This window comes from Abrus precatorius, unplaced genomic scaffold (genome assembly GCF_003935025.1).
Source record: "Abrus precatorius isolate BTA unplaced genomic scaffold, Abrus_2018 Scaffold5, whole genome shotgun sequence".
Lineage (NCBI taxonomy): Eukaryota > Viridiplantae > Streptophyta > Magnoliopsida > Fabales > Fabaceae > Abrus > Abrus precatorius.
Window position 1 is genome coordinate 6,955,644 of NW_020874395.1, and position 12,743 is coordinate 6,968,386.

Genomic DNA, 12,743 nt, shown 5'->3' on the forward strand with positions numbered 1-12,743 from the left:
CCACGTAGATAAATTTAATTTATCTTTTTAGAAAAAAAAAATTAATATTATTCAAAAAGAATTTTTGTTATCTGTAGACAAAAGTGTTCAAGTTGTCACTGACTTTTAATCATATTGTAATCTTCTCTATTTCCTTTATCGCTAATTTCAATGACATTTTATTTTATTATATTTTCTTTTCTTTTCTTTATCTTTATTTTTAATGACTTTTATTATATTATTTTTTAATAAACTGAGATAAACTTAAAAAATCTCACTCACATTTAACATTTTGTTACAATTTATTAATAATAATTAAATCTAAAGATTAAAATATTCAATAAATATAAAAATTAAGGACTAAAATAATATTTTCAAATTTTTAAAAATTAAAATATTTGACTTTTAATATCTTAAAAAACTAAATCAAGACATTAAATTTTTTTTTTTTGAACTTTTGCAAGATTATGTGCAACAAAATTAATAAATAATATTTTTACTAAAAATTATACATTAAATTTAATAAAAAATTACTATGTACAAATCTGTGATGCGTATAATTTTGCAGAAATTAATTTTTTTAATAGAAAACTGTAACCAAAAATATCTCAACAAATTCAGGCCTTAATTTGACCCCATACTTGGAAAAGGGTGTCCCACATTAATGGTTTCCTTAAACAAGGTCAACATTGTTCATTATTTGTTTCCAAAATTTTGGCTAAGTGTTACACAACTTCAACTTTTCAACTTAAGCCAAATTAATAAGGAATCAAAAGTATTTCAGGTTAACAAACTCACGCGCATAGTTTTTCTTTTCTTAAGAATTTCTTTAGAATCAGCCTCGTGTATAATGTCAAAGTTATTATATAACAGCTAAAAAATATAACAAGTAACAATAAAATAATTGTATTTGAGCTCTCAGAGTAGTAAATATAAGCACTAGAGAACAAAATCCAACACATGCCACTATTGTTGAGTATGGAGAGAGAGAGAGAGAGATTTGTATATGCCTGTGGTATGCACAGTAAGAACAGCTAAGAGGGTGTGCTGTGGAATGAATATATGTTCAATGTTGATCTTATCTATAGGGCACTCTCTATAATTGGAGGACCCAGGTACTCAATTCCATCCATTTGAGAGTTTTCTGGCATCTCAATTTCTTCCAACCATCCAAAACTATCATTTTCTTCTTTCGCCTTGGCACTCTCTCCATCTGCAGGATTAAAATTCATTATCGGTTAGAGAGTTAAAAATAATGTACATAGAATAATAGGTGAGACTTATTCACTATTTTAGACTATTTTGTGTTCCAATCAAGGGCTGCCACCTCATGTAGCTCATGTATAAATAAGAGAAATTTTGTTTTTCAAATTTAATACTATTGATCAATGTGCCACGTGAGCGAGGTAAGAGCTTTTATGGTAGCTTGTCTCTTATTGTCAAACATGACCAAAGAAATGCAAGTAGCTGAAACATTTGTGGGCCCTGTTTCGTTTTACAAAAAGCAAAGGTTTCTTTTTAGGGAAATAATAACGATATTCTTATAATATATTTTTCTAACATTTTGCTTTTGTCATATGATTCCTATTATCTCACTTTTCTCTCTTCTCTTTTTACATTTTTCAATGTATTATGTGACTGTTGTAAGAATAAAAACAAGGAAAATATCATAAAAATCAGACTACTTGCAAGATGCTAGCCCATGAATAAACTATATTAAATATAGATGTTATCAAACTTTGTTTAGCTTCTAAACCTCGAAGCTGAACCAAATACAGTTATAGAAAATCTCTTAAAAATAAAAATATATATTTTATAATGAAAAACATCTTATAAAATGGAGCTTTTATAGAAGTTAAATGGAAAAAAAAAAAAAAAAAAACTTTTAAAGAGAAAAGAAGCTTGAAAAAGCTTAGACAAACTCTACCATGGTAACAATTCCTTATATAATAGTTGTCTGTAATTTAAGTGTTGCTTACTTGGAAAAGCAGCATAAGGGTGATCTCTGTAGTAGGAGCAATCCCTGCCATCTTCTTTGGAATAAGGAGGCCCAAGGACATCAAGCACAGCACATGGAGTTATAGCTGTGAATTCATGGATGTTGCCTCCACTTTTTGGATACAGCACTGAAGTATCACAGGGTGCTGTGAACACATTATTAGCTTTTAGCCTAGCCAATCTCACTGCAAAAACAGCAAGTGTACGGGGTCAAATTCAAAACACTTAATCCATCCATGAATTCAGATTCATTTGATTTTGATGGAGATTTGATTACACACACTGAGATGGTTGTTGGTGCAACAAATTGTGAGACACCTCAGGATCAACCCAATCATAAGACTTAATGTGCATTTGACCCAATAGAAGCTTACTGAAAACAGTCATTCCTGGGTGGTTGTGGAGGGGAATGACTCCCTTTGCAGGTAGGAAAAAGATACAGAGCTGCATGTACAAAAGAAGTGTGCCATTAAATTAAGTGCATATCTAGCTAACAATAGCATTGATGAACAATGACTAAAAGTTGAGGTTCCAAGACTTACTGAGAAATTCTCACACCTATGTATGGTAGTGTATGTGACCCTTTGGTTCTCTTTGACAATATTTTCAGGCTTGAAGAACTGCAGATCTGATCTTAGCCCAACATCTTCTGGCTTCATGTTATCTGCTCATTAAGGCATCAGAACAAACAGATAAGGTAAAAAGGAATTGAAAATCTGAATTTAGGAAGAAAATTAAACACCTTTATATAAAATTTACATGATAATAGAATATGACTTGATGTTCATAAAATGTATATTAATTTGTGCATATAGAAAGAACTTCCAGATGAGAGACCTAATAAGAAGAAAAAAAAACTAGTATATTAGCCTCAAACGTTCATATTCTCTTAAACAATAAATGCACTTCAAATGTTTTCTTCTCTTGCTTGTGTTGAAACGTGAAATTTGATATTTAGTTAATTTTTTAAATCAATCAATCAATAATTCATCCTAAGAGGATGGAACTAGAATTTTTCCCTATTAGAATTTAGAACAAAATAAGCACTAACTAAATATAACTGACGCTATATTATCAATTCGTTCAATCTGAGAAAGAAAAATAAAATATGCATAAATAAAATTTTAAAATGAATAATAATTATATACAAAAAAAATTTGCGGCGTAAAGACAAAGAATTGAACCATTATTTTGGGTCGACAACTGGACCCTTAATGTGGTGCAAAGGCTAAAATGAAAGCACCACCTCCCCAGCAATATGAAAAGGCACACACTTCATCTCAAGAAAAGAACTTATAGCAGGGCTTCAGGGGGCTTTGTTTTTTTGAAATTTTGGGTCGTTATTAAAATAAGATAATATTAATAATTATTATCAGAAATTTTATTTGTACTTAGTAAGTATACCTCAAAATTCACAGCAAAACTAGCAAATGGAAATCATCTCGAATTCCAAACACATAACTCAACTTTGTAACATCAACACGAGATTAGACCGAAATAATAACAAAGGATCAGTAAACACATTTTCATATCCAAGGACATCAAATTTTATACCAAGAAGAAAATCATACCAAGAATGTGACATAGTTTCTGAACATCTTGAGGTGAAGGAACAGTGCCAAGGCCCTTGAATGTTTCCCTGCATGAAACAAACAGCTCCTGAAGCGCCTTTGGGACTTTAGACACTGCCTTTTTATGATTACACCTGCGATTGTAAGGTTTCCTCTTCTTGACAATGACCCTTTTGACACAACTAACCTTGTTAACATGTCCAACTCGATCTCCACCCTGCTCCATCAAACCACCCTCCATTTTAACTGAAACACCACCAATATCTTCCTTCATATTGAACCCAAATCTTCAATGTGATCACTGAATTCAACTACCCTTCGTCCTTTCACAAAGTCACTTTCACACTAATAATATCAGAAGGGTTATATAGCCCTCTGGATTACCGTGTCCTTGGAGTTAAACCACCAAGTTCAAATTTGCTTCAACTGTTTTGATTCATCACAAGGGAAAAATTCTTAAAATTTTAAAAAAATAAAATAAAAACTAAACACCCTGATTCTAGAAATTGACAAAAAGGAAACTTTCAACTTTTTTTTCTTTGTGGGGTTGTGAATTGCGATCTTATAGAACTGGGTAGATTGAGTGCAAATGAAATAGGTATGGTTTGACTAAAAAAGGAAGAAGATCTTTGATATTTGTAGAAACAGTGCAAAAAGTGACCCAAAATAAAGCTTATGTTAAGGATGAGATTTCTGGGGATGTTAGAGAAGGTTGGGAGAAAGTTGTAGTCACGTTATATATATTTGAATGAGAAAGAGAGAGAGAGAGAGAGAGAGAGAGTTGAAAACCATGGGCTATTTAGCATGGGATAGTGCTTTTTCTTTTTGGTTGACAAATGAGAACAGTTATCAAGTCTTAGAAAATAACAAAAGAAATTGGAAAGAGAAGCAGTATTTGGATCCACTTCCCGCCCCCATAGATTTTGTTTGGAAACTGGCGGTTAGAGCGACCCTTGTTTTGAGTTAAGACGGTCACCCAATGTGGATTTACCAAAACGCCCATTTGGTTGTGTAAACTATTTTTGTTTATTATCCGCTGTTGCTGCTTTCTACAGGGATCATCAGATGATCACACTGCCTTGCTAACTATAAAGGAAGATCATCAATGATTAAACAAATATGTAATTAAAGCTTACTTAGATCTATCATAACTATAAAATCAAAAAGGAAAAATGCAATAACAACTTGCTTAGATCTGTCATCAAAGTTGTGTGTGTATTAAAGGGAATGAATGGATCATATGGATCAACTTGTTGTGTACTGTGCATGGACATAAAAACAACTGTTTGTTTTGGGGCTGCAAAAAGAATCAGAAGAGTTGAAATTTGACTCTAATGAGTGGACATTTTAGAAAATAAATTATAATTATTTTATTGATTATAAATTAATAATTAAAATTAGAGAATATATATATATATATAATAAAATTGTTCAAAGAATTTGATTAAAATATATTGACACTATAATTTAGTATATTGCATTATATCAATGAAATTATTATTTTTTATAATAATTAATTGAAAATTATATTTATTATGTATATTAAAATATCGTGAGTAGACATTTGACTAATATATTCTGTTGATGCACAATTTGCTTGGAAAATAGTAAGGATCTTGAACAGTACATTTGAGTGGGTATTTTTTTTATGGTGAGATTTAGTTAAAAGTTCAAACTATGATAAAGATGTTATATGCCATATATGTGATTACTTTATTAAAATTTGATTGAGATCAGATGAGACAAAGTAATCTAAATCTTCATCCGTTGACCGTTGACCGTTGACACAGGACTCATAATATCTTTCACTCAGTAATTTTTCTTTTGATAAGATATACTGACATGTATTGTTGCTTTGTATGGATATTAATTAGAGTTTCAATTATTTCAAATAAGGCCTTCAACTTGTTAGAAAATAAAAAAAAGGAAATGAATAACGTCTTCCATCGATGAGGTTGGGCTGTTACAAATATCTGTCTTCACTACTCTCAAGTCTGTGGCTGCGAGAAGATGGAGATGGTCGAGAAGGTGGCTCTTCCTCTCCTCCTACCAAACTCGCCCCCTTCAAGACCCAATATTCCGACCACTCTTATCCATGACCTCACTTCCACTTCCTCTCCGCACCCACGACGGCGCATATCCCTCGGCAAATCCTCCGATCCCAACCGCGGCAAGCCATGGTCTTCTCCTCACCTTTCCCCGCAAGGTCACCAAATTCTTCATTTCTTAACTCATTCCCATTCCGATTCCGTTAACATCGATCATATTCTGCGTCCCCTTTTCGACCACCCACACCCCGCGTATCTGGCTTCCGATATTTTGGGGATAATCAAGGCTTTAGGGTTTAACAACAAGGGTGACCTTGCCTTGGCCGTCTTCCATTGGGTTCGTAGCAGGGATGATTGCGTTCCCCTTCTGAGCGGTTCTGCAATACCCGTCATCATCAAAATTATGGGCAAAGCGGGTCGGGTCTCGTCTTTGCCCTCCTTGCTTCTCGCCCTTCAAAACGATGGCTTTCAGATTGATGTCTATGCCTACACTTCCTTCATAAATGCCTATGCCAGTAATGGCAGGTACAGGGACGCCGTCAATCTCTTCAACAAAATGCAGCAAGATGGTTGCGCCCCCACTCTCATTACTTACAATGTCATTTTGAATGTTTATGGCAAAATGGGCATGCCTTGGTCTAAAGTCACAGCTCTTGTTGATGCTATGAAATCACGTGGGGTTGCCCCTGATTTGTACACTTACAATACCCTTATAAGTAGCTGTCGTCGAGGTGCCCTTTATGAAGAAGCTGTCAATCTGTTTGAACAGATGAAGTTGGCTGGGTTTACACCTGATAAGGTTACCTATAATGCCTTGTTGGATGTGTTTGGCAAGTCTAGACGGCCCCAGGAGGCTATGCGGGTTCTCAAGGAGATGGAGACAAATGGCTTTTCTCCCACAAATGTATCATACAATTCTTTGATATCGGCTTATGTTAGAGGTGGTTTGTTGGAGGAAGCCTTGGAGCTTAAAACTCAAATGGTGGAGAAAGGGATTCAGCCCGACGTGTTTACCTACACCACCCTTCTGTCTGGATTTGAGAAGGCCGGCAAAGATGAGCTTGCCATTAAAATTTTTGAAGAAATGAGAGCGGCAGGATGCAAGCCTAATATTTGCACCTTCAATGCCCTTATTAAGATGCATGGTAACCGAGGAAAGTTTGCCAATATGATGCAAGTTTTCGAGGAGATCAAGGTGTGCAACTGTTCTCCTGATATTGTTACTTGGAACACCCTTTTGGCTGTGTTCGGCCAAAATGGAATGGACTCCGAAGTTTCTGGAATATTTAAAGAAATGAAGAGAGCAGGTTTTGTGCCAGAGAGGGACACCTTCAACACTCTAATAAGTGCATACAGCAGGTGTGGTTCCTTTGATCAGGCTATGGCTGTTTATAAGAGCATGCTGGAAGCTGGAGTGGCCCCAGATCTTTCTACCTATAATGCTGTTTTGGCAGCGTTGGCTCGTGGAGGGCTTTGGGAACAAGCTGAGAAGGTTCTTACTGAAATGAAGGATGGTCAGTGTAAACCTAATGAGCTAACATATGCTTCTTTGCTTCATGCTTATGCCAATGGTAAGGAGATTGAAAGGATGAATGCTTTTGCTGAGGAAATATACTCTGGCTCTATTGAAACACATGCTGTTCTTTTGAAGACCCTTGTTCTAGTAAATAGCAAGAGTGATCTCCTAATGGAAACGGAACGCGCCTTTCTGGAGTTAAGGAGAAGAGGAATTTCGCCTGACATTACCACGTTGAATTCAATGCTTTCAATATATGGGAGGAAGCAGATGGTGGCCAAATCCAATGAGATCTTGAATTTCATGTATGAGAATGGATTTACTCCAAGTTTGACAACTTATAATAGCCTAATGTATATGTACAGCCGTTCTGCAAACTTCCAAAAGTCTGAAGAAATCTTGAGGGATGTTCTGGAGAGAGGTATGAAACCTGATAGAATTTCATACAATACTGTTATTTATGCATATTGCAGAAATGGTAGAATGAAGGAGGCTTCAAGGATATTTTCTGAAATGAAAGATGCGGTACTTGTTCCTGATGTTGTAACTTACAACACATTTATCGCAACTTATGCTGCTGACTCAATGTTTGCTGAGGCTATTGATGTAGTTCGATACATGATTAAGCAGAGATGCAAGCCAGACCAGAATACTTATAACTCTATCGTTGATTGGTACTGTAAGCTCAACCAGCAAGATGAGGCAAACAGGTTTGTTAAAAACCTTAGTAATCTTGACCCACATGTTTCCAAGGAGGAAGAACGCAGGTTACTAGAGAGAATAGAAGAGATGTGGCCATAATTTGTTTCATTACTCTTTGGATGCATTACTGGAATTTGGAATATTTCTCTTTCCTCCACGGTTGCCATTTTATATAATATTTGGGGTATGGAGGTTGGCGTTCACCCCATGTAGTTATAAATCAATGTATTTTTCAGTGGGATTTATTTGCCAGCAATGTGTGTCTCCTCATTGATGCTCGCTGATGCGGTTGTACAGAAACATTGGCAAATAAAAGAATAGAAAGAGCGAAGGGACTGGATGGCTTTAAATATCTTAGTAGCAGTGTGCTGTCCGGAAAGAAAAAAGTGTAAAGAAGCCTTTTGATATAGTTTCACTTTGTAGTAGTATTTACTGTTTCATTTCCAATTTAGTGTATTTGTAACAAATATGTAAGTTCTTATGCTTTTTGTTTGGAGAGGACTATGAAAGATTATTCCTGCTGGTGAGACTGCTGTTTGTATGAAGGGCAAAACTTTATTGGTTGATTCTACGTCCTCCCTTTTGTTGTAAAAGTCATAAAATTGTAAAAATAAAGCTGTCGTATAAGCAAATTTTAAAAGACATATGACCATTGATTACATTTTGTTTTTAATGGATGGTTGGGATTAAAACAGAAAATGTAAAAAATAAATGAATAACTTGCTTATGTCATAGAGGGTAAAAAAATAAATTGTAAAAAAATAAATTGTAAATTTTTATATATTTGGACTGTTGGCTATGAGTAATATGGAATGTTGGTTTCATGGGTTGTGATAACATTTTTAACATTGATTATGTCATTTCAAAAAATTAACAACTCATGTATTTTACTCTGTTTTGTTTATTTCACATTATCAGAGAAGATGAAACGTATTTTAGAGAAGATGGAGATTGGAGAAAAAAATGTTACTTTGTATCACATTTTTTGCATCATTCTTGTTTCGTTTGTAGTCATTAACTATTAGAATCACTATGAATAGCTTTTTGTATATCGATTTTCACTTATAACTATCAAAAAAGAGATGATGAAACATGATTGAAAGAAGTAAAAAATGTAACTTTTTATATTCATTCTTTAGAGAATCGATATAGAAAAATTATGTTTTTTAAACATTACTTTTTACATTTGTTATATGAAAGAACAGATGTAGAGCAGTATTTTTTTTTTTTAAATATACTTTCTAAATCTTTTTTTTAATATACTTTCTAGATCGGTTATTTCAGATAATCGATATAGAAAGTAGCAACCTAAAAAATATTAATTTTTACCTTAGTAATTTTAAAGAATTAATGTAAAAAAATTTATTAAAAAAAACTTTCTACATCATTTTTACTAGATAACCAAGATAAAAAGTAACAAAAAACTTTTGAATATTGTTGTTTTTAACATAGTAAACTTTGAATGGGCATAATTTTTTACACACAACTCATATTTATGCAAATTATATATTTATTTCATATAACTTTTCAAAATATGTTGAACTCTAACACCCAAAAGGGGTTTGAAAAAACTAAATTTCAAAATCCTAATATTTTTTAATGTTTTTATGTAAAGAAGTCTGTCAGTTTTTAATCTTTGATTGTGTTCGTCGCAAGTGAAGGACATAGAGTGAGCAAATTCATGTCATATGAATGATATGAGAATAAAAGAGAAAGAAAAGGAAAAAAAAAAAAAAAAAAGACAACCAAGGTAGGAAGTGGAAGAGGAAGAAAAAGTGCAAAATCATGTTATATGAAATTACCACTTTATCCTTTCATACATATAACTTGTATCACAAGTTTTTTATCTTTCATTTTTAACTATCCGATATTAATCGATGGTTTACAATATTTGAAAACTTTTTTGAAAGATTTTTCTTAAACAAAAAAGGGAGAACGGTAGAATAACTTAAACTTACCTTTTAAAACATAAATAACATGTATTAAGATCAGGTTTGTGGCATATATATATAAATTATTTTTCAATAAAGATACCTAAAGCTTTTAATATTTTTTTCTCTAAAATTTAAATTTTAATTAACTTTATTCATCCATATCACTCATCAAACAAATTATTCTTTCATTGAAAACTTAGTAAATTTTTTTATATATTATTTTCTTAATTTGTGCAATATTGCATAATATATATATATATATCAATTTTCTAATAAAATTTTAATATTAATAGTATTAATTTATTTACTTATAGTAATTTATAATTTTTAATAAAAATTATTATACATTATTTTTTATCTTATATAATGTTGTACTAGCTATATATTATAAAAATATTTTTAAATTTATTAAAATTAATAAACATAAGAAATATTTTTATCATCAATAAAATATTATATTGTGTTGAATAAATATAAAATTAATTATTTAAATTGATACCATTATTATTAATAATATAATTTATCAAAATTTAGAAGTTAAAATTAATATAATAATATTAAACTTAATTTATTTTAAAAAAACATTTATAATTCACTATATCATATTATTATTTAAAATTTAAATTCAATTAATATCATTTTAAATTATATAAAACAAAATAAATAAATGATGCAATTTAATTAAATAATTCTTAGAACATATTGTCATTTGATAATCCAAATTAAAATTTATAATTTTAAAATTAAACTTACCAGTCACAGGTAATGGGCAGGTTGAAGTTGTTATTATTACTTTCATCAGCTCACTCTCTGCAGCTGGGGACTTGGAGTAATTGCATTATTTCCTTGAGAATGTTAGATTAAATTAGTTTCTAGAAGTTAAATATGTATATGTGCACTTTAAAAACATTATTAATTTTATAACTTAAAAATAATCCTTTGTAGAGTATAAAATTATTGAAATTTGTCTTATATAACAATAAGATAATTATTCTGCTGTTTGGATAAGTACAATTTTGAAGTACACTAAAAAAACAAAATTACATTATGGTCTTTACACACATATCCATATATTTGCATAGTACTAATTCATAAGGAGAGGAAAGTAATTGAAGAAACTTCAAGATTGGTAGTCTCTTTCACTGAGTTATCATTGTAAGTTGTAATGGATAGAGATGGCACCTGCAAAATCAGAAAATCAGAAGAGCAACCCACATGATGCTTCTTAGCTTGCAAAATGAATTTGGTAACTCATTAACCAATCATTATGTGTAGCTTAACTTTCTTGCTCTTTACATACTTAGCAAAAATGCAAAGCTCTATCTGTCAAGTATACACCTGTATACATGACACGCAGAGCTCTTTTGTGTACATAATGTTTCATTTTTATTATATGATTACTGCCATAAATTATATTAAACATTATTTAAGATTAATAAATATATTTTAATAATTTAATTAATAATTTTACCAAAGCATATCTATATTGAAAGTAATGAAGTTCCTTGAGCACTTTAATGAAATAAAAATATCCAAGTGATGTCTAATATAAACATGAGAGAGTAATATTTTAGTGAAAAATAAATAAGAGTAATATATAATCCTTAAAGAAAATACATGTAAGCAACTAAGGAATATGAATCTCCATTTCATAGCATCAGAATTTAGTAAGAAGACATCTTTCACGTGGGAGGCAGGTGCTGTGCTCATAAAGGTTTCTGACTTTTTTGCATTTCTAGTTTTGTTTGCAATACTGTAGGTTTTTTGCCTGTATAGGGTTTAAACCAAAACATTTTATCCGTATGGGGTTCTTTGACAAAAAATTCCCTGTCTAGGATGATTTGTGAGTGTCGTCAAAACTGCTGATGGCACATGATCAAGTATCGGCTGAAAGAATACCGACACAGGTGTCAGACCCGACTACTGAGAGCGGTTCAAAATGAACTGCTCTCATAAATCAATTTTAGAGAGCGGTTGTAACAGAACCGCTCTCTAAAACGGACTTTTGAGAGCGGTTCATTTCGAACCGCTCTCAAAAGTCATGTTAGAGAGCGGTTCACACCAGTGTCGGGTTGTTCAGGACCGACACACACTCATTGGTCCAAGCCCTCCATCTTTGTTCTGTTATTCATCTTCTTCGGTGAAAAATTTTTGCAAACATACTGCAAACGCAGAGGTGGAGGTGGAGTGGAGAAGCAGGGCAGATGAATGCAAAAGTTTTAAAGCTTTGAAAGGTAAGAAAAAAACATTATAGTGTATATTAGATATAAATATAAAATATTTATTCTTGTTTCCGTTTTTAGTCCCAGGAATTGCAATCTGTGGTGGTCCAGGTATTGTGAGAAGGACTTTCGGTGGTCCAGATTCTTAGCAAAAGGAGGTTAGTAAAAATTTATATTTATAGTGATTTTGTTATGCATGTAAAAAATAGGAAAATAGGAATATAGAAAAATAGAAAAATAGGAATATTGAAAAATAGAAAAATAAAAAAATAGTTAAATTAAAATATATAATTTTCTTGTTACTTATGTAAAAAATAATTAAATAAGAAATATAAAAGAATTAAATAAGAAATATAAAAGAATTAAATTGAATAAATATATGAGGAAAAATTATGTATGATTATTATTATAAGGTTAATAAAATATAAAATTATGAATAACAAAATAAAATTGAAATAATAAGAATGAAAAACATTAATTAATAAATTTATATTATAAGAATCTACAGTTGTTAAATTTGTAATAATATTTTAACAAATATTATGTCACATAAATAAGAAATAGTAAATAAATTAAAATTGTGAAAGATTAAAATATAGTTATGCATCAAATAATTATAAATTAGATTAATTTAAAAAAATTAGAGTAAAATATAAGGAATTAAGTGAAATAAAGATGAATATATAAGCAATGTAAGTTAAATAATTTTAATTTATAATATTTCATTTCATTAATTAATTATATAACACATGTATTGTATGAGTTTGTTTAAA

General features: G+C 31.2%; 2 protein-coding genes across 2 annotated transcripts; one reads left to right on the forward strand and one right to left on the reverse strand.

Annotated features, from left to right (window-relative positions):
* Positions 1–1,061: 1,061 nt before the first annotated feature.
* Positions 1,062–3,956, reverse strand: LOC113868013 (plant cysteine oxidase 2-like). The gene is made up of 5 exons (XM_027503563.1): positions 3,549–3,956; positions 2,520–2,641; positions 2,259–2,421; positions 1,959–2,162; positions 1,062–1,198 (listed from the first exon to the last, which is right to left on the reverse strand). Exons 1-5 carry the CDS (start codon positions 3,820–3,822, stop codon positions 1,062–1,064), a joined length of 900 nt encoding a protein of 299 aa, XP_027359364.1. The 5' UTR covers positions 3,823–3,956.
* A 1,518-nt stretch (positions 3,957–5,474) lies between these two features.
* LOC113867148 (pentatricopeptide repeat-containing protein At5g02860-like) lies at positions 5,475–8,562 on the forward strand. Its single transcript, XM_027502223.1, has one exon. The coding sequence runs from the start codon at positions 5,559–5,561 to the stop codon at positions 7,911–7,913; it is 2,355 nt and encodes a 784-aa protein (XP_027358024.1). The 5' UTR covers positions 5,475–5,558; the 3' UTR covers positions 7,914–8,562.
* The last annotated feature ends 4,181 nt before the right edge of the window (positions 8,563–12,743 follow it).